We start from the raw sequence: 27,773 nt of genomic DNA, 5'->3' as shown, positions 1-27,773 counted from the left end.
GGGAAAAGGGGGGAGGGATAAATTGGGAATTTGGAGCTAATAGATACACACTATTATATATAAAATAGATAAACAGCAAGGACCTACTGTATAGCACAGGGAACTATATTCAATAACTATAATGGAAAAGAATCTGAAAAAGATATATGTATATGCTGAATCACCTTGCCATACACCTGAAACATTGTAAATCAACTATACTCCAATTATAAAAAAGAAATTAAGGGCTGGAAACTGTCAGTCCTCTTTGTCCCCTATGGTGGTGGTCAAACTCCCTGAAGAGCAAGAACCATGTCTTTTTCATGTATATATTCTGGGTATTTAGTACAATGCCAGGAACAGTTAGTAGTGAACACGTGTTGGTCAAAAAGAGGAAAGGAAGGAAGGCAGCAAGTCTGAAGAGGTGCCATGGGTCCTGTGGTGGGCCAGTTATCTGCCTGCGTACCCCCATCAACAAGAAGATCCAGTGCGCATGGGCCTTACCAGGTTCAGACATCAAAGGAAGATGCTGAGCCTCTACCATTGGACAGTAGGGGGAGCACGCACATCAGCAACAAAGATGCCAGTCTGCTGTTCACATCTCTTTGCTTTCACTTTGCTTCCTTTAACATATATTATCCATAGTCTTAACAACTGACATACCATCTAAAAATTCTAATGAATAGTACAGAACACGCTCAGCAGGCGAAAGCTGGTCCCATCTACTCCCCATTTGTGCTTCTGCCCGCGGATTGAGATCCTGAACTAGTTCCAATACCTGTGTGACAAAGAAGAAAGAAATCTGGGCTGGAGATCAGGCAATCTGTGTGCCTTCCCCTCATTTATTTCTTTAGACAAATGGACACTACCTTTCCCGTCAACAAGACCAAGGAGAGGAGGTGATAAGAGGAAAATCATCCACATTCATTGCTTCAACCAAACAAGGAGTATCTACCAGGCTCTGTTAGACCTGGTTCCTGGTAACCAAGATACAGGCCCTACTCTTTGGGAGCCCCGGGGAGGGAATAAAATGTTCTGAAAACAAAAAGCTGTGGGGGGCAAGGATGCAAAAATGAACTTCACAAATACTAACCACATGGCCACTTTTTCATATGCATACTATCTCAAATGACTCTGTGTCCCTCCTGTTTGTAGATTCCTGTGGCACACAAACAGTACACCTGCAGTTTTCCACGTGGACAGTTGGTTTAGCCCGAGTTGGGACTGGTGGGTACCATGAAGTGTCTTAGACACCACTCGTTAAATCACTCAGTGCTCAGAGCTGCGGCTTCAAGGCTCTTTGCTGTGCCCTGCTTACGTGCCATACCCTGCCACTATGGCAATGAGAGAAAGCCCAGGTTCTTGGAATTCCTGCCCCATCAGTATTTCCCAGCTTCCTTAAGAAACATGTTTTAGGTGCCCATTACATGCCATGCGCTCAGACAGAGGGACACAACGAATATAAGACACTGACTATAGTTCACAATCCGTATCTGGTGGCAGACACAAACCTCTAACTTTAATTCTCCTCTTCTACTGCTGAAAAACCAGTTTCACATACACGGGTTCATTCAGGCCTCAAAACAACCCTATGAGGGCAGAAGGTAATTCACCCAGGCACAGCGGGTTACAATTCACAAACCGCGTGACATTTGATCCTCATCTTGATCCCTCATTGCCTGCGAATTTAATAAAGGACGAAACTGATGCTCAAAGAGGTGAAGGTCTAGCTCTTAACAAGCATTTCAGCCAGTGCACTTACAGGGCCGGCAAAACCGCAAAATGCGGAGCGAGCGGCGGGCTGCGGACACTGCCTCAAGCGGCGGCGCGCACTCTCCCTGCAGGGGGAAGCTGTCAAGGAGACTGGAGAGCGCCTGTGCACCCAGGCTCCAGGAAGCGGCCGGGTCACGTGATCCGCCGGCTCCTCTCACGTGACCTCTCTACCGGAGGCGGGGGCCTTCGGCCAAGATGGCGGCCTACCTGCAGTGGCGGCGTTTCGTTTTCTTCGATAAGGAGCTGGTGAAGGAGCCACTGGGCAATGATGGGGCTGCTCCCGGGGCTGCGCCTGCCTCTGGACCCTCTGCTTCCAAGTTCCTTTGCCTCCCTCCTGGCATCACTGTCTGCGACTCAGGCCGAGGGAGCCTAGTCTTTGGAGATATCCTTTCTCTGGAGCTGCCTCTTCCCTCCCCGAATCCCTGAAGAGATACAGCTGGGATGAAATCTGTCCGTCAGAGGGGTTCGTGTTACGTGCCACTTTCCTTTAGATGGGCGCCCGGTGCTCCTTCTGTGGTCCGAGGGAAGAAAGGAGGAAGTCCGTTCTCTAACTTGTTGCCAACTTGAGCGAACAATCCCGGGCGAGTCATTTTACCTCTCTGGGCTTCGATTTCCTCATCTGCAAGAGGGGCGTAAAATAACAATTCGGCAAGGTTTTTTTATTGTTTTTTGTTTACTTTTAAGATCGATGAAAAGAACGGATGCAAGTTGGCTTTAAAAGATGAATATGTGAGGTGTCATTATCTCCCCAGTCCAGTATTGTGGGGGAGGAGTTAAATGAGACCATGAGTTTGCTGCTTTGTTTTTCATAATGCTGCCACTAAACTCGGGCCTTTCTTTTCTAGTCTTTTTAAGATGGAGAGTTCCCAGAAGATAATCTGTGGAAAAACCCTTGAAAAATTTAAAGAGTTGTATGTATGTTAGTTGTTATTTGGGTTCTGGCCTAGATATAAGTATCTCTCCTTGGAAAGGAGGCTCCTTGACTACTCTGCACACATGGAAGGCCAGATATGGTTCTTGCCCCGCTCCCTACAGCTTACCGGGTTCCAGGCTTACAAACTACGGGTGACACACCTGTACCAGTTGAAGCAGCACAACATTCTGGCATCTGTTGGTGAGGATGAAGAGGGGATCAACCCCCTGGTGAGTCCTAGAAAGGAAATGGGAAAGACCCAGTAGCCTGAGAATGGCTGTTCGTTGGCGGGTGACTAGCATTCACACATCTGAGGTCTGTCCACAGGTAAAGATCTGGAACCTGGAGAAGAGAGATGGTGGCAATCCACTCTGCACTCGAATCTTCCCTGCCATCCCAGGGGCAGAGCCGACTGTTGTATCTTGTTTGACTGTCCATGAAAATCTCAACTTTATGGCCATCGGTAAGCAGAAAGAAGGCAAAGCTAACACCCCATGACTCTTTATAGATTTTCTTCAGAGTTGCTTCTGCAGCTCATCTTCACTGTTTTCATGAGACCATTTTGTACTGAACTGATGCGCTGGAGATTTTAAAGTTTTGGATGGGAAAGCATTTAGTTTTGTTCTTTGAAAATGAGTCAGTGAGTCCTGATCTTCATGGTAACCGCTGGAGAAGTTGGGTAGGAGGAGAAAGAGTGTCACTTCTGACAAGTGCCCCAAGTGGTCTTTTCCCCCTTCTGTGCTTCCTGATCTATTCAGCCTCAATAAAATGCTATTTCTCGCTCTCTTGCAGGTTTCACAGATGGCAGTGTTACACTGAACAAAGGGGACATCACTCGGGACCGGCATAGCAAGACCCAGATTTTGCACAAGGGCGACTATCCTGTTACCGGACTGGCCTTTCGCCAAGCAGGAAAGACCACTCACTTGTTTGTTGTGACAACTGAGAATGTTCAGGTATGACCAGAGCCTCCACTGTTACAGGCAGGCAGGAAAGGCTTTAACATTGCTCAGAGGGCTAAGGTAGGGAACTGACAAAAGAGGTAGAATTCCTGCAGTTTTCATCATACAACCTTGAATCATTTGCCCAGCTTAATATTTTATTTCCTCCCTTAGGAGACTGGGAAGAGTTAGAGCTAGGAACTCTTGGTCTTGTAGTAAAAGACCTAAGTTTTTCTCCTATTAACTTAAGAGACACTGGACAAGTTGCTTTACTTTTCTGGTTCCTGTGCTCCTAATTTATAACAGCTTAGTCTGAGCAATAGTTTTGTTTTGTTTCAGCAATGGTTTTTGGATAAAGCAGTAAAATTCTCTTACTTGCTAAATACCTGTAGTAAGTAGTGATAGTATGTACAGAGGAAAGAAATGTAGTCTCTGCTTATATATTTAATAGATGGGTGGTGGTTAATGGAGATGGCAAGCAGCCAGGGAAAGTCTTAGGGTGCTAAGAATTAAGAAGAGAGAGCCAGTATGTAGGTGGAGATACCTTTGGGAAGGCTTAGATGCCTCCTCCTCAAAGGGAGCCTGTTAACCCCTCTCTTACTTCCTGCAGTCCTACATAGTTTCTGGAAAGGACTACCCTCGTGTGGAATTGGACACCCACGGTTGTGGCCTGCGCTGCTCAGCCCTAAGCGACCCTTCTCAGGACCTGCAGTTCATAGTGGCAGGGGATGAATGTGTCTACTTATACCAGCCTGATGAACGGGGGCCCTGCTTCGCCTTTGAGGGCCATAAACTCATTGCTCACTGGTTTAGAGGCTACCTTGTCATTGTCTCCCGTGACCGGAAGGTTTCTCCCAAGTAAGGACTCCACGGAGAAGCAAAAGGGAGAGGGCTGAACTTGTTCCCCAGAATTAACCTGATTTTAAACTCCTAATGCCTGGATCCCGTCAATCTCCTATTTGGTTTTAGGTAGATTGTGCCTACACCTAGATCGGTTATAATGGTTTTTTTTTTGCTGAAAAGTGTGTGATTTTGCTGCAGACATTTGCTGAGCAGCCCTGATGCGCTAGAATGCTCCAGGGAATTTGGGACCTGGTATTGGGATTTTTACTCCTTGGTCAAGATGAATTGGGTAGAGGAACAAGGGACTGAGTAGTGGAGAAATTGGAAAGTTCTGGGAGATGCAAGACAGGGCGTTTTTCTCTCTGAGCCACCAGAAAGGGCGATGGGGTCTTCAGCGTGATGCAGGTGATCCTTGTCAGATGTTAGTTTTCATTCAGTACTAAGCTCAGTGGCCTACATACACCAGGTACTAATTATTTGTTAAATAATGGATGTTGGAATGGATGTAGTTAATTTTTCAATCTGTTGCCTGTATTAATTATAGGATCCTAAAGGGTAAGACCAGGTCTATATGTTCTCTTCCTACAACTGCTAGCACCATGCTAAATGTTACAGGATGAGCTGCTAGAGGGGCCAAAGCGGTGTCTTGTTCTGGGTGGAATGGGCAGCGCCAAAGCTGTATAGGAAAGGAAATCGAGGGGAGCTGAGACAGAGGTGGTACAAATATCTGGGTCTTTCTCTTTCCCACACAGGTCAGAGTTTACCAGCAGGGACTCCCAGAGCTCCGACAAGCAGATTCTCAACATCTATGACCTGTGCAACAAATTCATAGCCTATAGCACCGTCTTTGAGGATGTAGTGGATGTGCTTGCTGAGTGGGGCTCCCTGTACGTGCTGACGCGGGATGGGCGGGTCCACGCACTGCAGGAGAAGGACACACAGACCAAACTGGAGGCAAGGCCACCAGATTCCCAGAGCAGGCTGTGGGCACCCAGATGCAGCTCTAGGAACAGGCTCCCCAAGTCCCTTGGCCAGGGTGTTTCCTTCCCTTTGGGTCACTTACTCAGCTCCCTTAGGGTAGGATTACAAGGCCAGTGGCCTGGGATGAGGCCTTAGAGGGAAGCAGTGGCTGGGAGCCTGAGCCCACTCTCAGGGTCCACTCTTCCTGCCTGTAGAGAACCTTGTGAGGCGAGCTGATGTTGGTCTTGGGGGTATCTGAGAGGTCTCACCCTGTCTAAGATCTAGGCTGATTGGGGCTTCACAACTGTCTGCCTTGTGTGTTGTGGGTGCGTTCTGGGAAGGTGTCTTCTCAGGACTGCTTCTTCCAGTTTTCTAATCTCTCTTCCCTTCCAGATGCTGTTTAAGAAGAACCTATTCGAGATGGCGATTAATCTGGCCAAGAGCCAGCATCTGGACAGTGACGGGTTGGCACAGATCTTCATGCAGTATGGGGACCATCTCTACAGCAAGGGCAACCATGATGGGGCTGTCCAGCAGTATATCCGGTCAGTCTGGAGGCGCTTTAGGATATAGCTGTGAATGCAGGGACAGGCAGCCAGATAGGCTAAAACCTGCACTTGGGGAAGGAGGGTGGACTCCACTGTGAACCGTCTTTTTTTCCTCCAGAAACTGTGATGCCTCAAGTGAGAAGACAGTATACCTTATTGGAAAGGGAATGTTTTGGGTCAAATATTACATGACCAGCATGCAGTTGAGCTGATGAGTATCTGTTATCTTAGATGTTAACTTGACCTTTGTTAATACTCATTTTGATAAGATTCTTTAAAGGGAAAAGGCTATTCATCTCTTGCTTCCACACTTTCTTCCCTCAATACTAATTCTTAAATTAATAAGGGATCTTAAGAACCTGTCCAGCCTCTTTCCCAACCTCTCTCAAATTCCTGTTTTCACCCAAGTTTAAGAAACAGTGCTCTGGAGCCTTGCTACTCATGTGGTCCATGGTCTAGTAGAATCGACATTGCCTGGGATTTTGTTAGAATTGCAGAATCTCAGGCCTTACTGCAGACGTGCTGAAACAGAATTTGCATTTTAAGAAGATCTTCAGGTGATTCCTATGCACATGAAAGTTTGAGAAGTACACTGACCCCAATGCTATTTGATGCATATGTCTCCCCAGAACCATTGGAAAGTTGGAGCCATCGTATGTGATCCGCAAGTTCCTGGATGCCCAGCGCATCCACAACCTGACGGCTTACCTGCAGACCCTGCACCGGCAGTCCCTGGCCAATGCCGACCACACCACCCTACTGCTCAACTGCTACACAAAGCTCAAGGACAGCTCGAAGCTGGAGGAGTTCATCAAGGTGCAGGGTGGTGGTGGCGGGGGATTCCGTGAGGGCCCCACTGAGCATGAGGGGCTCCACCAGGGCTGCAGAGACAGGGAAGAGCTGACCTTATTTGGGGACCAGAGTCCTCTGGTCTATAAACTAGGGAGAGGAATAGCCTTTTTTGCGAGTTTTCTCCTGTTTTCTCTCTTGGTTTTTTTTTTTCTTTTTGGCTGCACTGCGTGGCTTGCCAGATCTCAGTTCCCCCACCAGGGATCAAACCCGGACCCCCAGCAGTGGAAGCGCAGAGTCCTAACTACTGGACCGCCAGGGAATTCCCACCCCCCTTGTTTTTTGATGCCAGAACTTCTCGTGGTATCTAAGCCCAGGGAAGTCCTGTGTTCCCAGACGAGTCCCTCTAATAGTAGAGGCAGAGGAAGACTTTTGGAGAGGCAGGATAACAGTGCTTTAAAAGCATCAACTTTAGGACTTCTCTGGTGGTCCAGTGGTTAAGACTCCACGCTTCCACTGCAGGGGGCACGGGTTCGATCCCTGGTTGGGGAACTAAGATTCTGCATGCCGCTCAGCGCTGCCAAAAAAAAAAAAAAAAAAAAAAAAAAGCATCAACTTTTTTATTGCCTTAAGAATCTGGTCTTAGAATCAGATGCATATTTCCTTTCCGTTCCCCAACCACAACCTCTCTATGACTGGTTTTGTCTAATGTCTCCCTGGCAGACAAAGAGTGAGAGTGAAGTCCACTTTGATGTGGAGACAGCCATCAAGGTCCTCCGGCAGGCTGGCTACTACTCCCATGCCCTCTATTTGGCTGAGAACCATGCACATCACGAGTGGTACTTGAAGATCCAGCTAGAGGACATCAAGGTAGGGGAGCCCCTTGACACGGGCAGGACCCTGTTCTTTTTCTAGGACATCCCTGGGATGCTGAAAGTGCTTCCTGGTGGGTGAGGCAGGAGCACGTGCTTATTCTGCCCTTTCCCTCCACAGAATTATCAGGAAGCCCTTCGATACATTGGCAAGCTTCCTTTTGAGCAGGCAGAGAGCAACATGAAACGCTACGGCAAGATCCTCATGCACCACATACCAGAGCAGACGACCGAGTTGCTGAAGGGACTTTGTACCGACTATCGGCCCAGCCTTGAAGGCCGAGGCGATAGGGAGGCTCCAGGCTGCAGGGTGAGGCCTCAGGGAGAATGGCTTTTGGACAGCGGGGATCACCTTAGCAGCCCAAGTACCGAGCCCGCTCACCCGGCCACCTCTCCTCCCTTGCCGTCCTAGGCCAACTCAGAGGAGTTCATCCCCATCTTTGCCAACAACCCACGGGAGCTGAAAGCTTTCCTAGAGCACATGAGTGAGGTGCAGCCTGACTCCCCGCAGGGCATCTATGACACGCTCCTGGAGCTGCGACTCCAGAACTGGGCTCACGAGCAGGAGCCGCAGGTGAGACCTGGCAAAGTGGCCGGAGGCGCTGGAGAGAAACTGCTTCCATTTCTTTCCTGGTTGCCTCTTGCTGCTTTCTTTAGACCAATAACACCTCACCCTTGGGGGCTAAATGGTCCCCCGTGAAGAGGAAATTGGACTGAGGGGAAGAGATAGTTGACTTGCCTGGTCCTGAGAGGCCTTGTCGTTTTTCCCTGAGGCCCAGCAGCTCTACCCTCCTCTTTTAGGTCAAAGAGAAGCTTCACGCAGAGGCCATCTCCCTACTGAAGAGTGGTCGCTTCTGTGATGTCTTTGACAAAGCCCTGGTCCTCTGCCAGATGCACGACTTCCAGGATGGGGTCCTTTACCTCTATGAGCAGGGGAAACTGTAAGAGTCTGGGGAATCGCAGGGAAGGGGACCGTGGCCGAGCCTCCCGTGGGGGACAGCTGCTGACGCGCGCCTTGCCCGGCCGCAGGTTCCAGCAGATCGTGCAGTACCACATGCAGCACGAGCAGTACCGGCAGGTGCTCGCCGTGTGTGAGCGCCACGGGGCGCAGGAGCCCTCCCTGTGGGAACAGGCGCTCAGCTACTTCGCCCGCAAGGAGGAGGACTGCAAGCAGTACGTGGCGGCTGTGCTTAAGCACATCGAGGGCAAGAACCTCATGCCGCCTCTCCTAGGTACTCCGGAGGACAGGGCGGGCGGCTGGGTGCAGGCTGCCGGCAGTCGGGCTCTGGGGCAGGGGCCCTTCCGTTCTACCCAGAGGGCTGCTTGGTTCATGGTCTTGTTTCCTCCCGGACCCCCATCTCAGTGGTGCAGACCCTGGCCCACAACTCCACGGCCACCCTGTCTGTCATCCGGGACTACCTGGTCCAAAAACTGCAGAAGCAGAGCCAGCAGATCGCGCAGGACGAGCTCCGGGTGCGGCGCTACCGAGAGGAGACCACCCGTATCCGCCAGGAGATCCAGGAGCTGAAAGCGAGGTACTTGGCATCCAGAACTGTGGAGGCGTCCGGGGATAACACTGTTCTTCACAGGGTGTCATTTTTCAAAGACAGGATTGTATGGAGTGTGTTTGAGCATTTCATTCTTGAAGATCTGTTTTGATGGAGGAATTCCAAAGAATGATTTACTACGTAGAACGTGATTTATTGGGCTTTGGAGGATATTATCTTGTAGCAGGTACTTTTCTTGGGTTGGATGGACCTGCTGGGAGGGTGCTGAGACTCCCTGCAGGCCCAGCGTGGGGTCCTCCTGTGACCCGCTTTAGGTGGTAAGAAGAGCAGGGCCTCGTAGTTCCTTAACGGGGACCTCTCTCTCCTCATTGCCTCCAACTGCCTTCTCTCTCCACGTGGTTCCTGGCCCTTCCCTCACTTTCTGCCACTCTTTTCTGGTCTCCCTTGCCTGTAGTCCGAAGATTTTCCAGAAGACCAAGTGCAGCATCTGTAACAGTGCCTTGGAGTTGCCCTCAGTCCACTTTCTCTGCGGCCACTCCTTCCACCAGCACTGCTTTGAGAGTTACTCAGAAAGTGATGCCGACTGCCCCACCTGCCTCCCTGAAAACCGCAAGGTCATGGATATGATTCGGGCCCAGGAACAGAAGCGAGATCTCCATGACCAGTTCCAGCACCAGGTGGGGATGACGTGACTCCCCCGCCCACAGGGAGGTGGTGAGCGCTGGGGACTGGTGTTCTTTTCTCCTCCTCCTGTGTTGTTTTTTTTTTTAAACATTTTTTATTTCTTTAATGTATCTATTTTATTTATTTAGTTTTGGCTGCATCGGGTCTTTGTTGCCGTGCGCAGGCTTTCTCTAGTTGCGGCGAGCGGGGGCTACTCTGTTACGGTGCACGGGCTTCTCATTGCAGTGGCTTCTCTTTTTTTAAAGAGATGGAATGAGGTGTTCTGCTTTATTTTGATTGATTGATTGATTTTTGGCTGTGTTAGGTCTTCGTTGCTGTGCGCGGGCTTTTTATCTAGTTGAGTTGAGCGGAGGCTACTCTTCGTTGCGGTGTGCGGGCTTCTCATTGTGGTGGCTTCTCTTGTCGTGGAGCACGGGCTCTAGGCACGCAGGCTTCAGTAGTTGTGGCTCGCGGGCTCTAGAGCGCAGGCTCAGTAGTTGTGGCCCATGGGCTTAGTTGCTCTGAGGCATGTGGGATCTTCCCGGACCAGGGCTCGAACCTGTGTCCCCTGCATTGGCAGGCAGATTCTTAACTGCTGTGCCACCAGGGAAGCCTGTCCTGTGGGTTTTTGACTCGCAACTCTTCTCTTTCCCTGCAGCTCAAGTGCTCCAACGACAGCTTCTCTGTGATTGCTGACTACTTTGGCCGAGGTGTTTTCAACAAATTGACTCTGCTGACCGACCCGCCCACAGCCCGACTGACTGCGAGCCTGGAGGCTGGGCTGCAGAGGGACTTGCTCATACACGCCAGGAGGGGCACTTAAGCAGCTAGTGGGAGGGGTGTGATGGTGGAGGCCCAGCAGCAGGGACACAGGGGGACAGAGACAGGGCTGTTGCACAGGAGTTAGGCAGACATGCCCAGGACTCTGCTCTCATCTGATGCCATAGCCCTCAGGACTTAAGGGGACTTTCTTTTCCTGCCTCCTTCTTCGGCCAACCTGCCATTTGTCCTGTTGACTTTTTGAGCAGTGTAGATCATTCCAGACCAGAGGGGGAGGGCACCTCAGCAACCTCGGAGTCTGGACAATAGCGGCTTTATTCTCTATCCAAGAGCACCAGGCTGTGCTTGGGTCCTGGCTCCCAGAGTCTATAAATAAAAGCATATAATGATTTCGGGGTTGAAGGATTTATTCTGGGGACTTCCTGGTGATTCTTAACTGTGCAAAATGTACTTCTTTCCCTCTGCTCTCCTAGAGCTCCCCTTCCCTTCCTACAGAGTTCCTTAAAGATGATGTTGACGAGACTTCATTCCAGTAATGAGTGGGGCCTATGGCATCTAGTAGAGTTCAGTTGAAGAACCTCTGCAAAGGCCTGAGGCCTGAGCCCCAAGAGCAGCCCGGACTGAGGACTCTGCTCTATAGTGTGGCTGGCCTCTGTGGCTCTTGTATGGACAGAGTATTCAAGCTGGAGGCAGATTCTGGTGGGGAGCCTTGGGCTTTAAAGCCTGCCATCATAATGGGTGGGTTGGTGTCTCTCTGTATTCAGTACCAGATGATAAGCAGGATAAAAGGGCCTTTATTGAAACATTTTGTTCCCTCTTCCAAAGTTGTTAACTGAAGTTTGTGTTGCTAAGTGTCTGCGTGTAATTGGGGTTACACTGCCCGTTGGAAAATTGCTCCTATGGGGTTGTTTAATTAAAAGAAGTAACTTAAGACATTGTGGTTTAGGTAGTTCTAGAAGAGGTGGATGGAGTACACTACATTGGTAGCAGCTAAGAATACAGACTTTGGATCAGCTGCCCTGAGCTTGATTCTTAGTTTCACTTAGGGCAACTCTGAACCTTCTCTGAACCTCAGTTTCTTCGTCTGAACATGAGGAATTACAACATCTTTCTAGTACGGCTGTTACTAAGGTCAAAGGAGCCAATCAATGGATGTGTTACTGGTCCCCAAGAGGTCAGTGACCCCTCAGTGGGTCCTTTGCCTGGAGTTGCAAATTCCGGTCAAACACCACCATGTTCGGTATAGCAGAGCAGAAACTATTCATCGATCAACGAATGGAGAAGGGAGAGCACATGCTCTAAAGACACCTTCTCCCCCAAGGGAGGGCAGTAAGAGAATTTAAGGGATAGGAGGCAGACATATCATCAGGGCTCTAGGAAAGGGGCAGAGATTTCGGCGGCTGGGGGCGGGGGGGGGGAGCTGGGGCATCACAGTCTTCCACGTGGCAGGAATTTGCGCCTAGCAGAGTTCAAATATCCCCCTTGGGCGGGGATCTTGGCATGGTAATGAAGCAAAGGTAGCTTTAGGACACTACCAGGTCCTGTGGTCAAGTCAGAGCTAGTTCGGGGGCTGTTGACCACTGCATATCTCTTAAAGCTCAGTTGCAAAACATCTCTGTCAAATACCAGGTGCTTTTGAGGCACAGAGATAAGTCAAGGCTGGAATCTTGTAGCCCTCAGGCTGGCATGGATGACAGGTGTCCAGTTATTTGAAAGTGGTTAATACGTGGTTATTAGTACTGTTAATGGGTAAAGCACTTCTACTCACAAGCCCTTTTCCCACTAACACTAATGATGCGTTGTCACTCGCATTTCAGTTATTTGTCTTTAGTTGCCTACTTCAGGGTTGTAGCAGAAGCAGCACCACATAAGCTGCACTAATTGCTTGTGCCACAGCTAAGGAGACAAAGCTGTGGAATTCTGGGTGACTAGCTTTCAGAAGCAGGCCTCTTTTATTTGTAGACGTTGAATGCAGCCTGGGGGCATGGTAAATTGCTCAAGTAGCCTTTAACTTCCGACGCCGCATTGTAGGGTTAATCTCCTTTTCCTCTCGGCACGCCTACTTTTGGTTTATTGACGTTCCCTTGGGTGGCGGTAGGAGGGGCTGCAAAGAACTTACTTTGTGGATAAACCCGGGAAGCATATCTTGGCCACTGACCGTCGGTATTCCTGGCTAGGTAAAAGTAAAAATGAACAGTTGGTGGGTCTGGGTCTCAAACGGGGAAGACCAGGGCCAGCCTGGGGGAGTAGGGGCGGTAGCGCAAGGTAAGGTCTTCTCTGTTGCAATCGTTCTAATTCCCGCCCAGGGGAGGTCTAGCCCCTCTGGGGCGGGGCCGGAAGTGACGCAGGCCCTTAGCGGAGGCGGGAGCGTGTGGCTGCCGGAGGATTGCGAGCTCCCGCGTGCGCCCAGTGCCCGGCCGGCCGGAGCCTTCGACTTGCCTGACTCCGGAGGACACTGGCAGCAGTCCCCGGCCTACTTCCCGCGCACAGCCATGTCTGGTAACGGCGACGCGGCCGCAACGGCGGTGAGTCCTGAGCCGGTGACCCTCGCAGCTTCGGTCTTCTGCACTAGCAGTGCCACGATTGGCCCCAAGTTGCCACTCTCCGTCGTCAATTGGTCGGGACGATTATCTGTCTGTTTTTTTTTTTTTGGTTCTAACAGTTTTTAAAGGGCCAGTAGCTGGGTTGCCCGCAGGGGAATCAGAGAGCGGTGGGGGCGGACTTAAGAGCAGATCGATTGTCTCGAACGGAACCCCGTTCCTGCGGGGATCTGGATGGGATTCCATGAGGCATGGCTTCCGCGGCTCTAGCTATAGTGACCCAACACAGGAAAATTCGTCTGCACGAGACAGGGTGCTATTCCCCGGGATCCCTTCACACGAGACAGGTCCTAGTCGAGATTCAGCCACTTTGGGGAAGTGTTCCATTTTGGATCCAGAGAGGAGAGTGTACCTCGAATTCTCCGAACTGCACACAAACGTCTTGGAAGTGCACCTTCTCCGCTTTTTTTCTTTTTAATGGACACCCAGCCCCAGCCTACACTCAAAAGTCCCCAGCTGAGACACATCATTGGGTTACTACCATGGACGGGGGACGCCCTTGGGCCTTCCTATTCCTAGCCTGGGGTCCCAGTTCTGCAGAGCCCATGAGGCCAACGTCAGCCTGAGATAAAGGAGTGGGGCAGCTGCCCTATCTCTCCCTGACCTATGTGCTGGTAAGGAGTGGGATTCTGTGCCATTGCTGACATTCCTGAGTGCTGGACTAGGAGTAAGAAGATTTGGATTCCAGCTCTCTACCCATGATTAACCCTGTGGCCCTGGGCAAGTCACTTTGCTCCTCAGAGTCAGACTTTGCTTCTGTAACGTAGTTCCAGAGATGCCTGCCCTGTCTACCTGATACGTTGTTATGAAGATTAAAAGCAATAGCTCTAGGATATACATGCTCAATAAGGAATTTTTTACCGGAACAATTTGACTTGAATATGATGTGCAGAATCGATGAAATTAAGGGATTGTTTGAACATAGCAGTTTCTGGGACCTTAGATTCCTTTCTGTGGGCTGCCTGTGGCCCAGAATTTTAGTTGCCATGTTTAGCATTTCCAACCTAGCCTAATTTGCTTAGGGTCCCCCAGGGTTTATTTATTGGAGAAGTGATAGCTATGGAGTAGACTAGAGTCCAAGAGCAGCCAGCTGTCACCTCCTCCAGCAACAGAGGCCCCAGATACCTGACTGCAGAAGAACTCTGTAGGATGCAGGGGAAGTTGATGGTATCTACAGTGATCACTGTCTGATCTGGGAAGAAATAGGACCTCAGACTGGAGAACCCAGTTCTGCCTGCTTGGCACTGAATACCTTTGTCCAAGGTGCCCTGGCAAGAGGAAGAGGCATGGCCCTTTGAGTTCTTGGCTTGGTCTCTGACATCCTAATATTTCCTTTGTGGTGAAACCAGAGGCTGCACTCTAGGTGAATGGACATTGGACAGCTCACCCTCTTAGTCTTACAGAATATCAAAAGCAGAATATACTTGAGTGCAAACTTCTTCATTTTATAGATGAACAAACAGGTTTATAGATGAACAAATAAGATGATGTGTTCAAGTTCGCCCAGCCAAGAGGCTGAGCAGGACTGTACGTCAGATCTGTCGATCCCAGTCATGCATTCCGTCCAGATTATGGGATCCATAGTGCAGCAGCTGTGGGGTAGCTCTTATGGCATCTAGGTGGCACTGAAGCTTTCTCAAGTGCCGCTCCGTTGTGGATGCTGAGCTTGTCCTCAGTGACTCAGCTCACGGTCCCCTGTGTGGCCCCAGTTGTCCTGCCCCTGCCTGCTGCAGGCCCCACCCTCCCTGGGGCCAGACTGATAGACCTTATCTCTCTACCCACCTGGCTGAGTGCAGCATTCCTACTGCCTTAGCTTGGATGGGCTTCAGGGCTTAGTGTCCTGGTCATTACAGCAACAGCAGGTCCTACTGTCACTTCTGTCTGGTCTCTGCTTCTCTGGATCCCTGAGGAGCCAGAAGGTATTGTTGGGGAAGGTAAAGGGACCAGTCTTGGGGAGGGGAGTGTTTTCCCACTCCAAGGCTCAGCTGGCCACAGGCCAGGGGCTGAGGTTCCTTTCTTCCAAGCCAGTGATTCTGGTTCTTGGACCAGGTGTTGAGGAACACAAAGAGCAGCAGGGACTGTGACCTGGGGACTTTTTCTGCAGGAAGAAAACAGCTCAAAGATGAGAGTGATTCGCGTGGGTACCCGCAAGAGCCAGGTGAGTGTAAGTACTGGGGTGGAGGAGGTTTGTCAGAAGACTTCTGTGTTCACAGTATTATAAGTTGGGGGGCACAGAGCGTTCTCAGTAGCTCGGGGATGGAAGAAATGGGGTGACTGAGTATCGAATCCCATGCAGGATGACAGATTGCATTCTGTAAAGAGATAGTCCCTGGGCTGGGAAGTTGGGGTACAAAGGACTCCCAGGCCAGACCCCTCCCCTTCCTAGGTGGGCATTCAATCCCCTCTCTGAATTCCAATCCTTTCAGGATCTCCCTGACCCTGTGAGGGTCTGACCTTAGGGTGGTGGCCAGAGGACAGGACTAACCTGAATTTCTACCCCTAGCTGGCCCGCATACAGACGGACAGTGTGGTGGCAACGCTGAAAGCCTTATACCCAGGCCTGCAGTTTGAAATCAGTGAGTTTTCTGGAAAGGAATGGAAGCTAATGGGAAGCCTTTAACCCCTGGAGGGGAGAACACAGTGTTTCTGGCTTTGTTTTGCACCGAAGCCTGGTTCTGTTGCCTCTGAGAATTCTTGGCTGTCCCCAGTTTGGAGGGCCCTTTCCTTCTCTGAACACCTCCAGCTCTGACTACCTGGGCTAGCCTGGCATTTATCATCTGCTTTGGGTCTTTTTGTGATTACGTCTGGTCTTCCTCCTAGATTGTACATTCCCAGAGGGTAGGGATTGGGGCTTATGTGCCTCTGTATCCACCAACAATCTTAGCACAAGTGCTGAGCTCAGTAGGGGCTCAATAAATGCTGATCACTGAACGTCTGGTTTGTTGATTCTCTCCTCAGTTGCTATGTCCACCACAGGAGACAAGATTCTTGATACTGCTCTCTCTAAGGTAACATTTTCCATCCAACCCTTTTCCCCCCTCCTCTTTCCTTCCCCCAAAAGATTCACCTTGAGGCTCTTTCTTGCCTGGCAGATTGGAGAGAAGAGCCTGTTTACCAAGGAGCTGGAACTCGCGCTGGAGAGGAATGAGTAAGTGAAAGCAGGGAGCACGGCGCCCTCCCAGGCTCTCGCTAGGACCCCAGTGCACATCAGACCTGGGTATCAGCTAGACTGTTGGGCTTAAACGCTTGGATAGGCTAGAGAGGGGCTCATATGCGAGTTTTTCAGGCCTCAGAAAAGGAGAGTGTCCTGGTTCTGAGCCATCTGGCTGCCTGGGGGTGCAGGACTGGCTGGGGGAGGGGGGTGAAAGGGAGTGTAGGAGGGGAGCAGGTCTCTGGGACCCAAGGTCTCAGAAAGGCCTGCTTCCTGAACCGCTCTAGGCTCTGCCAGTGACGTACAGGCAGGAGTGGGTGGAGAAGGGCTGGGGACGTGCTGCTCAGACCCCTTCTCCTTCCCTCTCTGCCATCTCTCTAGAGTGGACCTGGTTGTTCACTCCCTGAAGGACCTGCCCACGGTGCTTCCTCCTGGCTTCACCATCGGAGCCATCTGCAAGTAAGAGTCCTGCCAGTCAGGGGCCTCATATTAACCTTGACTTTCCCCTTTGGGACTTGGCCCTCTGCCTCTAGGCTGTCTCCCCTGCCCTGAGGAGTGTCAAGCATGGCAGAAAACTCAGAAGATGCCAGTTAGTTGACTATTGAGAGAGCCTGGAAGTGACCTGAACCGAGATCTCTCTCTTATTCTATGACTTTCCCTCCATCCCCAGGCGGGAGAGCCCCTATGATGCTGTGGTCTTTCACCCAAAATTTGTTGGGAAGACCCTAGAAACCTTGCCAGAGAAGAGGTGAGTGGGGCCTGGATAGGCATCTTGGTGGGATGTGCACAGAAGATGGAGGGGTGGGAGGAGGAGGAAAGGAACAGTGCCTGCCTAGTTAAATCTCATGCGACTTAAATCTCATTTTAAACCATCTCTCTGAGCAGCGTGGTGGGAACTAGCTCCCTCCGGAGAGCGGCCCAGCTGCAGAGAAAGTTCCCACATCTGGAGTTCAAGAGTATTGTATCCTTTTAGCAGAGGGAGGAGGCAGCAGCCACGGAGGAAGACCAGGTCCAGAGGGCCCTGGGAGTTGTGAGAGTGGAAGGGGCTTCCAGAGGAAGTGGACCATGGATGCAGTGGACTGCCTGTCCTCCCATTCATCCACCCATCCATCCATCCATTCATTCATAATCCTTTCATGTTTTCTTAGCCCCAGGCAAGTGCCTGGCACTGGGGATATGGTGAGCAAGATCAACATTGTCCTTGCTTACACGGAGTTTACATTTTAGTGCTGAAGACAGACAACCAGGCATTGATAATACAGAGTGATACTGAATAATGATTACATCGAGGGAGGGGGGTTGGGGGGGTGCTTCCATTTAAATTTAAATAATTAAAAATTGGTTTTATTATAGTTGATTTACAACGTTGTGTTAGTTTCTGGTGTATAGCAAGTAATTGTTGTACATATATATACATATTCCTTTCCATATTCTTTTCCATTGTAGTTTATTGCAAGATATTGAATATAGTTCCCTGTGCTATATAACAGGACCTTGTTGTTTATTTTATATATAGTAGTTTGCATCTGCTAATCCCAAACTCCTAATTTATCTCCCCCCATCCCCTTTCCCCTTTGGTAACCATAACTCCATTTTTATTTTATATTCCACTATATTGTTTTGATCTTTACAACGTTATATGCTTGTAAAACCGATTTTCAAAATAGTATTTGCTAAGTGCTCCAGTGCACAAAGTAGGGAATTCTCTGGAAGCTTCTAGCTGGAACATCTAAACACAGACTTGAGAGTCAAGGAAGGCTTCTCAGAGGTCTTGTAACCTTGGGCAAGTTATTAAATAAATTAAAACCTCTCTATCATTTTTCTCATCTGTAAAATGGAGATGATAATACTACATCATAGGGTTGTGAAAATTAAATGAATTGACATATCTAAAGCGTCTGGCATGTAGTAAGTATGAGGTAAGTGTTAGCTGTTGTCATTAAGCTGAGAACTCAAGGGTGAGAAGTTAGCAGATTGAGAGACTCAGGCAAAGGGAACAGCAAAAGGCTCCAGGCTGCCCAAAGCTTGTGGTCCTTAGCGCCTCTCCACAGCGGGGAAACCTCAACACACGGCTTCGGAAGCTGGATGAGCTGCAGGAGTTCAGTGCCATCATCCTGGCCGCAGCTGGCCTGCAGCGCATGGGCTGGCAGAACCGGGTGGGGCAGGTAGGGCCTGCCACTCTTCACGCCCCAGTTGATCTTCATCTCCTTCTTGCCTGTGTTCTCTTTTTGAATGCCACCTCTAACAGTGCAAGCTGGAAATGAGTCCCAGGTTGGGAAGACTGGGGATCAGAGGCCAAACTCCCACTCTTGCCTCTCCAGCCCTTCTGTATGCTAGAAAAGCCCCATCTCACTGCTGTGTGCTTTTAGGCACTCCCACCTCCACCCTTCTGACTGCCTCTTCTGCCCCCACAGATCCTGCACCCTGAGGAGTGCATGTATGCTGTGGGTCAGGTATGCTTGACCAGGGAAGCCGTGTATTGATGTGTCCCTTTCTTTTGTTTTCAACCAAGAACGCTCCCAGAGAGGGGCAAGCCTTGGGAGGCTACTGGCCCAAAAGGACCTGGCAAACAGGTGGAAGTAGGCTGGTTTCCATCCTTAGCTCCATTGGTTGGGGAAAGATTGGCCCTGATATCTTAGGCTATTTTTCCATCAGGGGGCTCTGGGAGTGGAAGTTCGAGCCAAGGACCAGGACATCTTGGATCTGGTGGGTGTGTTGCATGATCCTGAGACTTTGCTTCGCTGCATTGCTGAACGGGCCTTCCTGAGGCACCTGGTAGGGCCTGTGCTCTTGTGGAGGGGTGGGTACCTGGGGAGCTGGGAAGGGCAGTGGGGAGATTTCTCAAATTATTGCTCTGTATTTAGTGGTAACTCATCCTTCAAAGTATGGACAGGACCCAGGTCTGGGCCGCTACCTCATTTTCAGTTATGTCCTTAGAGGGGTCTGTTATCTCTGAGGACTCTGGTTACAGGGTGGTGGTAAGGGTCCTTGGAGCTCACAGGGAGAACTTGTTGCAGGAAGGAGGCTGCAGTGTGCCAGTGGCAGTGCATACAGCTATGAAGGATGGGCAAGTAAGCAGGGGAAGATGGGTGGGAGGGCAGGGAAGGGACTCTGGCATTTCTCCTGTGCATCCTGAGCTGCCAGCAAGAAAAGCCCAGGTTTCTCAGCAGTTCCCTCTCACAATATGCTGAGGCAACTGTTTTCTTTCCCAGCTATACCTGACTGGAGGAGTCTGGAGTCTGAATGGCGCAGATAGCATGCAAGAGACCATGCAGGCCACCATCCATGTCCCTGCCCAGGTGCCAAGGCTGGAGGGTGACGGAGAGGGTAAAAAACACGTCTGTATGTTAATACCCCTTTTGTGCTCACCAAATCCTACCCTCCTTCCCTTACCCAGCATGAAGATGGCCCTGAGGATGATCCACAGCTGGTGGGCATCACTGCCCGGAACATTCCACGACGAGCCCAGCTGGCTGCTGAGAGCCTGGGCATCAGCCTGGCCACCTTGTTGCTGAACAAAGGAGCCAAGAACATCTTGGATGTTGCACGGCAGCTCAATGATGCCCACTAACTGGTCTGTGGGGCACAGGTGCCTGGGTTGCTGGTGCCCCGTGCCTACATCCCAGCCCTCAGTCTCACTGTTACCTTGGGGGTGATTCCCAGGGATGGAACTGCAGGGGCGGAGACTTAGAGACTTGTCTCAACTCGGGGCCTTGGTGATGCCTTGTCTCCTCAGTAGGTGGAGGCTTAGTCTCTAGAGAAAACACACCTATCAAGCCACAGCCTTTGAATGTAACCAGCTCTACTAATAAACTAGATTTGAAGGTGGCTTTGTTTTTGATGGGGTTGCAGGACAGAAAGATAAGGACAAACACAAGACCCTTTGCTCCTTACCTCAGAGGCTAAGACCCCCTGGTCCAAAGTTCTCCTGGAATACATTGCCTTCTGTTTGTCTCAGTAGTTCTGACAGAATAAATTGTCTCCCAAGGAACACCAAGAAAGAACCGTAATCTTATAATCTACGATTTGCCGCTCCAGTTAACGGTAAAGCCTTTGTATCAGATAGCTCCCCTCCCCCACTACCTTTAGGCATCTACAGTCATCGATCCTACAACCCGTCTGCAAAATGAAGAGACACCTCACTGTTTAAAAAAGAAAATCCTTTAATAAACAAAATTAGTCCATCTGAAACTCCCCAATACCTAAAGTACTGTCTTGGATGGGTTAGCTGCAAAATTCCAGTTCCGAGGCCAACGGCGACTCAGTCCAGATGGGGATTAACGGACTAGTGCTGGTATCTAGGTGCTTGGCTTGCGGAGCGGACCCGCCGGGAGGGGCGCGGGTCCAGGGGCAGGACTCCCGCAGAGCCCACGCCGCCGGGAGCCGACACCGCGGGAGATGCTCACGCCGCGAAGTGTGTCTTCCGGGACGCGCACAGGCCTGCGAGTGGAGATGGAGGGAGCGCGGACGTGCAAGGCTCGGGATCCGGCAGCAAAGGACGTCCCGGGACAAATGAAGTGACCGACCGACTCCGCCGCCGTCAACCGAGTCCCGTCCGGAGCACCGGGCTGGTGGGGAACGCGCGCGCGCGGCCGCGCCGGCGGCCGTCCGCACCGACTCACCTTCCCCGCCACGCGCCCCGGCCCTGCGTCAGCGCGGCCGGCCCAGCCTTCTAGAAGGTGCCGCGGCCTCCCCGCAGCCCATCAGCATTCGGGGGCCAGGCCGGCCGAGTCACGAGCTCGCTCCTGGCACCGAGCGGCGTTCAAACGGCCGCCCTCCGCCGAGCCACGGCAGGAGCGAGCCGCGCGGGGGAGGGGCAGGCCGCGCGGCGGCGGCGGCGGCGGCGGCGGGGCCGCGGAGGGGGCGAGTGAGCTGCCGCCCGGCCGGGAGCCCGACGCGGCCCAGCTCTTTCCGTGAGCGTTGTGGTGGCCCTTAAAAGGGCCTTTGTGGTGGCGAGGGGAGGGGCCAGGCGGCGGCGGTGGCGGCGGCGCGGGCGCCCTCAGTACTCTTGCGAGGCCTGGGTGGCCTTCTTGCCGCCCGCGGGCGCCTTCGGCCCCACGGCGGCGCTGGTCTTCTTGGGCAGCAGTACGGCCTGGATGTTGGGCAGGACACCTCCCTGGGCGATCGTCACGCCGCCCAGCAGCTTGTTGAGCTCCTCGTCGTTGCGGATGGCCAGCTGCAGGTGGCGGGGGATGATCCGCGTCTTCTTGTTGTCGCGGGCCGCGTTGCCCGCCAGCTCCAGGATCTCGGCTGTGAGGTACTCGAGCACCGCCGCCAGATAGACCGGCGCGCCGGCGCCCACCCGCTCGGCGTAGTGTCCCTTCCGCAACAGCCGGTGCACGCGGCCCACGGGGAACTGGAGGCCCGCTCGCGACGAGCGCGACTTGGCCTTAGCGCGGGCCTTACCGCCTGTCTTGCCGCGGCCCGACATGCTGCGCGAGGTAGAGGAACGGAGAGGAAGGCTGCTCACGAGACTGAGGAACAGCCGTCCGCCGCAGTCCAACTGCTGCCGCGCGCGCCCAAGGGCCGCCCTTATAAGCCCCCAGGGCGCACCCCCGCGTCCTCCTGATTGGCTCCTTTCTCCAATACCCGCCTCCGGTTGGCTGCGGTTAACCCTTCGATGACGCGTCTCAGCTGAGGGAACGCGCCCGCCAATTGGCCGAATTTGAAAACCTTTTGCCCGGGGAAAAGGCGAGGAGGAGCGGCAGCAAGCAGCCAGCCAACCACTCCCGGGTGTAGCCAATCCAAGTGAAGCGCGCCAGATTTAAACCCTACAGCCCAGCCCAGAGCCGGAAGACAAAGAGGGTGGAGTCTGAAGTCACCTCAAGAGCCTCAGGGAAGTCTGTGCGGGTCTAGGATTTTTAAAGGAAAGGGGTCAACACTACGGCTACCTCTTCCTCCGGTCCCAGGTCTGGTCACTCCCTCCTCCTGCCTGGCAAAGGGAGAGTGAAAAAGGGAAGGAATGAGACCCCCTGAAAGTCCAACCCCATACCAGAGAACAGATAACGCCAATCTTATGGCCCTTTATGCCACCTGAGCAGCAGGATTTCCTATTTATTCAACATGTTCTGTCTGGTCTGTTCTTTCTGTTCCCTTCTTGCTAGGAGGGGCCTGATGTACTGAAAGAAAAAGGATGGGGCAGAGGGATAGGCATCCTCTCCGAGGAAATGCCTCCACCAACCCTCCCAGTGTACCCTAAAATGCCCTATATAGGAGATACACCTACAGGAACAACAAGAAAAAGACGACAGTTTATTGTCACCACTGGGAGCACAGGGCCCCCCAGTCTGCGAAATCATCAGAATATTTAATTTATAGTCAAATGTCAAGTCACCTTCGAGCCTGTGTCCCTATCCCCAGCCAGGGTTCTATCCCCAGGCCCAGCATACTTCTTGAGTGTCAGAGTTGTGGGTAATTGCATCAAAGCTACAGTGTCCCACCTTAGGAGGCTGCAAAGATGGGACGGAGAGGGGGAGTGGCAAGTAGAAGAAAGCCATAGGCGAAGTCCAATCAATAGTCATTAGAGGGCAAGAATGGCCCGGGATGTCGATCATCACAGGGGAAAGGGAATGCTGAGGACAAAATCTGGAGGAGAATGAAGGGTGGGAGAGGCCTGGGCCAGGAGGCAATCTTGGTCTGGAAGAGGTCGGCCTGAGTCAGGATATCTGGAGGCTGTGAAGCAAAGGACGGTGGATCAGGGGACTCAGACATCGTAGAAGAGTCGGACGAGCTGGTACCGAATGGAGAAGGTGACAGCACTGCCCACGACCTGTAAGGAGAAATGAACTACAGTAAGAACCACAGAGAAAGGGAGACAAGGAGATGTAAGTCACATCACCAACAGCACTGCACCTGTAGCAGCAGCAGGAACAGGGTGAGGTTTCTCTCATGCATGGGCCCAAAGATTTTAAGTAGCAAGTTGATGAGGGTCATGTTGTTACACTCCGTGAAGGCACCATCCTCATTCTCACTCTGGCGCACTGTCACTAGCCGGAGGCCTTCTGCTACCTGGAGGGGTCCAAAGTGGAGAGAACTTCAGCTAATACCTAGGCTTCAGGAATGGGGATCTGCTCAATGCTTCCAAACTCCCCTTGGGTGTGATGTAGGCCTAGGTTCCCCATTCCCTGAATTCCGAATGGCAGCCTAGAGCCTTACCTCCTTGTTACCCTGTTACCTTTAGAATAAAGGTGCCCAAGAAAGAGAGGCTCTTGGTCTTGAACTTGGAATAGCTCATCTCCAGTTTGCCTGTCTTGGTATTGAGTCTGCAGGGGAAGACAGCTTCATGTGACTGGGCCACTACTCAAAGAACTCTCCTCCCTGTGCTTAATTAATAGGAAGGGCACAGAATGTGGAGTCAAACACCCTGAGATCTACTTCTGGCTCTGCTGCTTGCTTCTGTGTGATCAGAGCTGCTGTGAACATTAAATGAGATCATGGAACTAAATGTGCTCTGTAATGTATAAAGGGCTAACTGCATGGCAAGAGTTAGCCCTTCTTTGGGCCCATTCCCTTTGCACAGCAAACGTTTAAGGCATCCCAAGGGAAAAAGCTATGATGTCCCTTTCAAGCCCCAAAGCGGCTACCTGGGCATACGGTGGCGAGGGCAGGGGATGATATGCAGGAGCTGAGGCAGTGAGTAGACGAAGTTGAACACCTGGGGCATGAAGAAGAGCAGCATGGTCTTGCTGAAGTGTCCCAAGATGCCCACCACGGCAAAGGTCATGCCAGCAAAGTAACAGAAGGTATCTCCCACAAACACCCGTGATGGGTACCTGTGTAGGGGAGAGGATCTGAGCCAGTGGCAAGAGGCATTAGCAATCCTTTCTCTCACGTCACACACCCTGCGCACTGGGCTAGCCCTGACCCTAGTTCTGGCTCAGAGGACATTCCAGCTCTCCCAGCAACTCTCCAGGAAACAAGGTCCCGAATCCATCTATTCCTGGGGGCTCCACAGCACCTGCCCCCAGCTACAATTGGGTAGAGAATATTTAAGATTTAAGAATATTACCAAAAAGACCCAGAAAACACTCAATACAGAGATGCACAGGTTAAGCCTCTCCGTCAGGAGATGGGTCACAATGAGGAGGACTGTACTGGCCACAAATTCAAATAGCTGTCCCACTATCCACAGGCCTACTTACCAGTTATGGTAGAGCAATCCCAAGGTGGTGAAAAAAAAGGGTATCATGAAGTAGAGGGAAAAGACATGATCATCCCGACAATCACCTTTGGAAGCAGGGGAAAAAGAAGAAAACGTTGACAGCCACGTCCCCTGCACGCCTGGGTCCTATTTTTGTCTGTCCCTGAGTTCTGTCCCAAGCTGTATCATCCACCTCTCTAAGTCCCAAGAACTCACTATCCCTTTTATGTCACCCAAGCAGTTCCCAATATTTCACCTCTTTCATGAACCCTTCCTAAACTAGTTACTGTCTTACATTTGGTTTAGACCATTCAGACCTAGGTCTGAATACCAGCTTTACTTCCTAACTGTGTGACCTCGATCATGACACATTTAACTTCTCTGAGCCTCAGTTTCGTATCTGTGAAAAAAGGCTGATGAAAACACCTGCCACATAGAGCCGTTAGAGTTTAAAGTGAGATCACATTTTAAAAGTGCTTAGCTTTAATAAGTACTTATGGATGTCCATCAGCCAAAAACCACCAGAAACACGCCTGTAGTCAAAGCTGGGTTTACTGACTTGAAACAAGAGAAACTTTGGAACCCACACACCATGGGGAACCATGGGGTGCCTCAGTAAGGAGGTGTTAGGAGGACTTTTTATAGAATTTGTTTTAAATAATTCTGGGGAGGATGCAAGGAGGCAGAGTTTTGCCCCGCACCGGGTGCCGTCAGCAGAGATAATGCTATGATTGAGCATCTTAATAATTTTTATCCAAGAAGTGAGAGGAACTGAGTTGTTATCGGAAGGAAGCGGCAACCACTCACGTTAGCCAGAAGGGGATCTTGGTCATTTTTGTGAGATGCACCGCGTTCCTGTGGTTTTGTCTGTGCTCAGACATGGTTACAGAGGGATCTAGTTTTGGTCTTACTCTATCACGGTCGCAGAGTGACCCTGTCTGATTTTGAGGTTTTGTGAAGTTGTTTATGCTCAGTAGGAGAAGACCATGGCCTACCTATTAGGGCCAATGCCGTTATAAATGACAGGGCTGCTACTTTCCTTTCTCACATTTAACAAATTTTAGTTTCTTTCTCACGTTTAACAAATTCCCCAAAGCCAGATAGCAGGCAACTTCCTTAACACTCAGACTTCTCTCCTCTCCCTAGTCCAATCCCACCTACCTTCCAGCTCCACCAGGTTGAAGACGATGATGGAAGCAGAAATGACTAGCGACTGGCCAGCCTCTAGGCCATTAATTCCTGCTAGGATATTGATGGCATTAGTACAGAACACTGCCAGCAGCCCCATGTAGACATAGTACAGGATCCCTGGGGGGAGAAAACAGTAAGAGAAGTAATGCCACCTGTAGAATAAGAATTTAAGGATATTCTTCTGAGAAAAGTGGTGAGGATAGGGGATGGGATGAAAGGCCAACAAAAGGATCTAAGAAAACACAGGGACAAAACAGGGAGGAGAATGTGGAGCACCAGGAAGGATGCTCTGCTGGATATCTCACAGGGTAAGGGTGCCCTGAAGTAGGGGCCATGGGGCAGAAGTGGCAGTGCTACTCACCCAGGTCCAGATGCAGGCCAAGAAGCGGGCGTAAGGGCTTGGGTACCACAATGGTCGTGTTGCCAAAGTTGGTGAAATAGACCATGAGGAGAGGTAGTGAGGCAGCTGTGGGCAGCAGCAGCTTATGGCGCCAGCGCAAATTCAGTACATCATCCGCGAAGCCCAGGAAAATCATGCAGCAGATGGCAAGGAGTGCACCTATCAGGGCCACAAACTGGGGAGGGCTCGGGCAGGTCATGGCTCCAGACTACTCCCACTTCACAGTTCCTTTCAAGAATTCCCATCTTTTCTTTCGTTCTCAGTCCCTCCCCTCCCCGCCACACCCAAATAACCCCAACTCTCTCCAGTACCTCCCAGTCCCAGCCACAGGCAGCAGCCCTCACTAACCCACTTACTTCATGGTGGGGGAAGGCTTTACACTGCTCCTCCACAAAGCAGTTCAGGAAAGGGAAAGGGATGAAGCAGAAGAGTATGATAAGGAAAACAGCACCGCTGATCACTCCCTGGGACTCTGGGCTGTGGCCCAGCAGCAAGCCGGGGGGGAGGGGGAAGAGGAAAGGGGGCGTGGTCACTCACTAGTGCAAGCATCACCATAACCTGACTTGGGGGCGGGGAAGGGCACCACTACTGGAGTCCCAGATACACCCAAGGGTCCCATCTTCCCGCCTCCACCCCTTCCCCAATGCTAACCAGATCTGCCCTCCACCTCCCAGAGTCCCGGGCTGGCTGTTGGGTTAGCACTACGTCTCCGCTCGCAGTCCAGCACTCCAGTCCCCGCCCCTGCCTGCCCACCCCTTCCCCACTGCCCCGGACCAGCGCGCGGCCCCTCACATTTGCTGCCGGCTGGATTTGTTGAGGTCCTGGCCGCAGAGCCGTGCGGCGATGAAGTGGCCACGGAAGGCAGGGATGAGGGTGAGTGTGGCTACAAGTCCCAGCAGCGAGCCGATCAAATTCACCAACAGCGGCATCGGCAACTCCGGGAAGGCCCACATGGTGACCGGCCAGGGGGCCTGGTCGGCCCCCGCCTTAACTAACGGACAAGCTGGGCAGAAGCCCTGTGGCCCCAGCAGTAAGGAGTGGCCGCTCCCCACAGGCTGGATATTCCCACACCACCCTGAGCGAAACCCAACGACTCTGACCTGAGCCGCCCTCAGGACTCCCGCGAGCCTCTATAAAGCAACCTTGGCTCTGCCCCACTGCATCTGCCTACCCACTGTTTCCACCCGGATCCAGTTCGCAGAGCAACTGTCGTTGTGGAAGGCGGCGGCCATTTTTAATATGGGCATAAGAGTAGGGACAGAAGTGTGATTTTAAACTATATTCGAGAGTTGAATCATCAAGAGGGGATTGGAAAAGCAATTAAAGAAGGACAAACAAAGGCGGATACTTTCCTAACATCATATTAAAGATGTACAGCCCAAAGCGGAAAAACTCCTTGCCCGGTTCCAAGATGAGCGCCTCCTTGTACCACGTGTCTGACGCCGCTTACTCTTCGTTCCACGTCAGGTTTAGCTCCGTCGGCCTTCGCTGGTCGCGTTTAAAGGGCCAGTGCCCCGCGTTTACTCTGGGACGCCTCTGGAGACTGGAAGATGGCTACTGGAAGCAAGGGGGAGGGCAGGCGGAATGAGGATGTGGAGCAGCACCTGCTCAGTGTAGAAAACCTGTCTCCAACATAGTCAGCGTTGGGAAGGAAGCCAAGGTAAACACAACTCAGTTCCCCGAAACACAGCTACAATTTGGAAGATGATGTAAAATGTAAAG

The 27,773-nt window shown here is 51.6% G+C and overlaps 4 protein-coding genes across 13 annotated transcripts; 2 read left to right on the top strand and 2 right to left on the bottom strand.

The window, feature by feature from the left end:
* The first annotated feature begins 1,919 nt into the window (after positions 1–1,919).
* Positions 1,920–10,971, top strand: VPS11 (VPS11 core subunit of CORVET and HOPS complexes). The gene is made up of 16 exons (XM_032641845.1): positions 1,920–2,134; positions 2,747–2,895; positions 2,993–3,128; positions 3,458–3,621; positions 4,217–4,464; positions 5,202–5,403; positions 5,803–5,954; positions 6,587–6,773; positions 7,470–7,616; positions 7,740–7,928; positions 8,031–8,192; positions 8,420–8,559; positions 8,648–8,850; positions 8,982–9,153; positions 9,581–9,803; positions 10,448–10,971. The coding sequence occupies exons 1-16, from the start codon at positions 1,948–1,950 to the stop codon at positions 10,610–10,612; spliced, it is 2,826 nt and encodes a 941-aa protein (XP_032497736.1). The 5' UTR covers positions 1,920–1,947; the 3' UTR covers positions 10,613–10,971.
* A 1,932-nt stretch (positions 10,972–12,903) lies between these two features.
* Positions 12,904–20,148, top strand: HMBS (hydroxymethylbilane synthase). Of its 6 annotated transcripts, none has more exons than XM_032641847.1 (14): positions 12,904–13,094; positions 15,274–15,327; positions 15,673–15,745; positions 16,128–16,177; positions 16,262–16,317; positions 16,702–16,779; positions 16,991–17,068; positions 17,206–17,281; positions 18,372–18,485; positions 18,735–18,773; positions 18,976–19,095; positions 19,338–19,391; positions 19,533–19,619; positions 19,718–20,148. In XM_032641847.1, exons 1-14 carry the CDS (start codon positions 13,062–13,064, stop codon positions 19,889–19,891), a joined length of 1,086 nt encoding a protein of 361 aa, XP_032497738.1. In that variant the 5' UTR covers positions 12,904–13,061; the 3' UTR covers positions 19,892–20,148. The 6 variants fall into 6 exon arrangements, with proteins under 6 accessions (XP_032497738.1, XP_032497737.1, XP_032497739.1 ...); XM_032641846.1 differs by having other exon boundaries at positions 15,274–15,333; XM_032641848.1 differs by lacking the exon at positions 12,904–13,094 and adding an exon at positions 14,950–15,088 and having other exon boundaries at positions 15,219–15,333.
* Positions 20,149–20,462: 314 nt separating this feature from the next.
* LOC116758731 (histone H2AX) lies at positions 20,463–22,091 on the bottom strand. The gene has a single exon (XM_032641858.1). The coding sequence runs from the start codon at positions 21,749–21,751 to the stop codon at positions 21,320–21,322; it is 432 nt and encodes a 143-aa protein (XP_032497749.1). The 5' UTR covers positions 21,752–22,091; the 3' UTR covers positions 20,463–21,319.
* A 460-nt stretch (positions 22,092–22,551) lies between these two features.
* DPAGT1 (dolichyl-phosphate N-acetylglucosaminephosphotransferase 1) lies at positions 22,552–27,557 on the bottom strand. 5 transcript variants are annotated; one of them, XM_032641853.1, is made up of 9 exons: positions 26,844–27,557; positions 26,408–26,528; positions 26,013–26,133; positions 25,622–25,768; positions 24,462–24,546; positions 23,904–24,092; positions 23,495–23,582; positions 23,173–23,328; positions 22,552–23,089 (listed from the first exon to the last, which is right to left on the bottom strand). In XM_032641853.1, the coding sequence occupies exons 1-9, from the start codon at positions 27,002–27,004 to the stop codon at positions 23,024–23,026; spliced, it is 1,134 nt and encodes a 377-aa protein (XP_032497744.1). In that variant the 5' UTR covers positions 27,005–27,557; the 3' UTR covers positions 22,552–23,023. The 5 variants fall into 5 exon arrangements, with proteins under 5 accessions (XP_032497744.1, XP_032497743.1, XP_032497746.1 ...); XM_032641852.1 differs by having other exon boundaries at positions 26,013–26,226; positions 26,844–27,545; XM_032641855.1 differs by lacking the exon at positions 23,495–23,582 and having other exon boundaries at positions 23,975–24,092; positions 26,013–26,226; positions 26,844–27,552.
* Positions 27,558–27,773: the final 216 nt, after the last annotated feature.

The sequence above is a fragment of the Phocoena sinus genome, chromosome 8, assembly GCF_008692025.1.
Source record: "Phocoena sinus isolate mPhoSin1 chromosome 8, mPhoSin1.pri, whole genome shotgun sequence".
NCBI lineage: Eukaryota > Metazoa > Chordata > Mammalia > Artiodactyla > Phocoenidae > Phocoena > Phocoena sinus.
The sequence above is the reverse complement of the archived record's forward strand: the minus strand, read 5'-3'. Positions and strand labels throughout refer to the sequence as shown.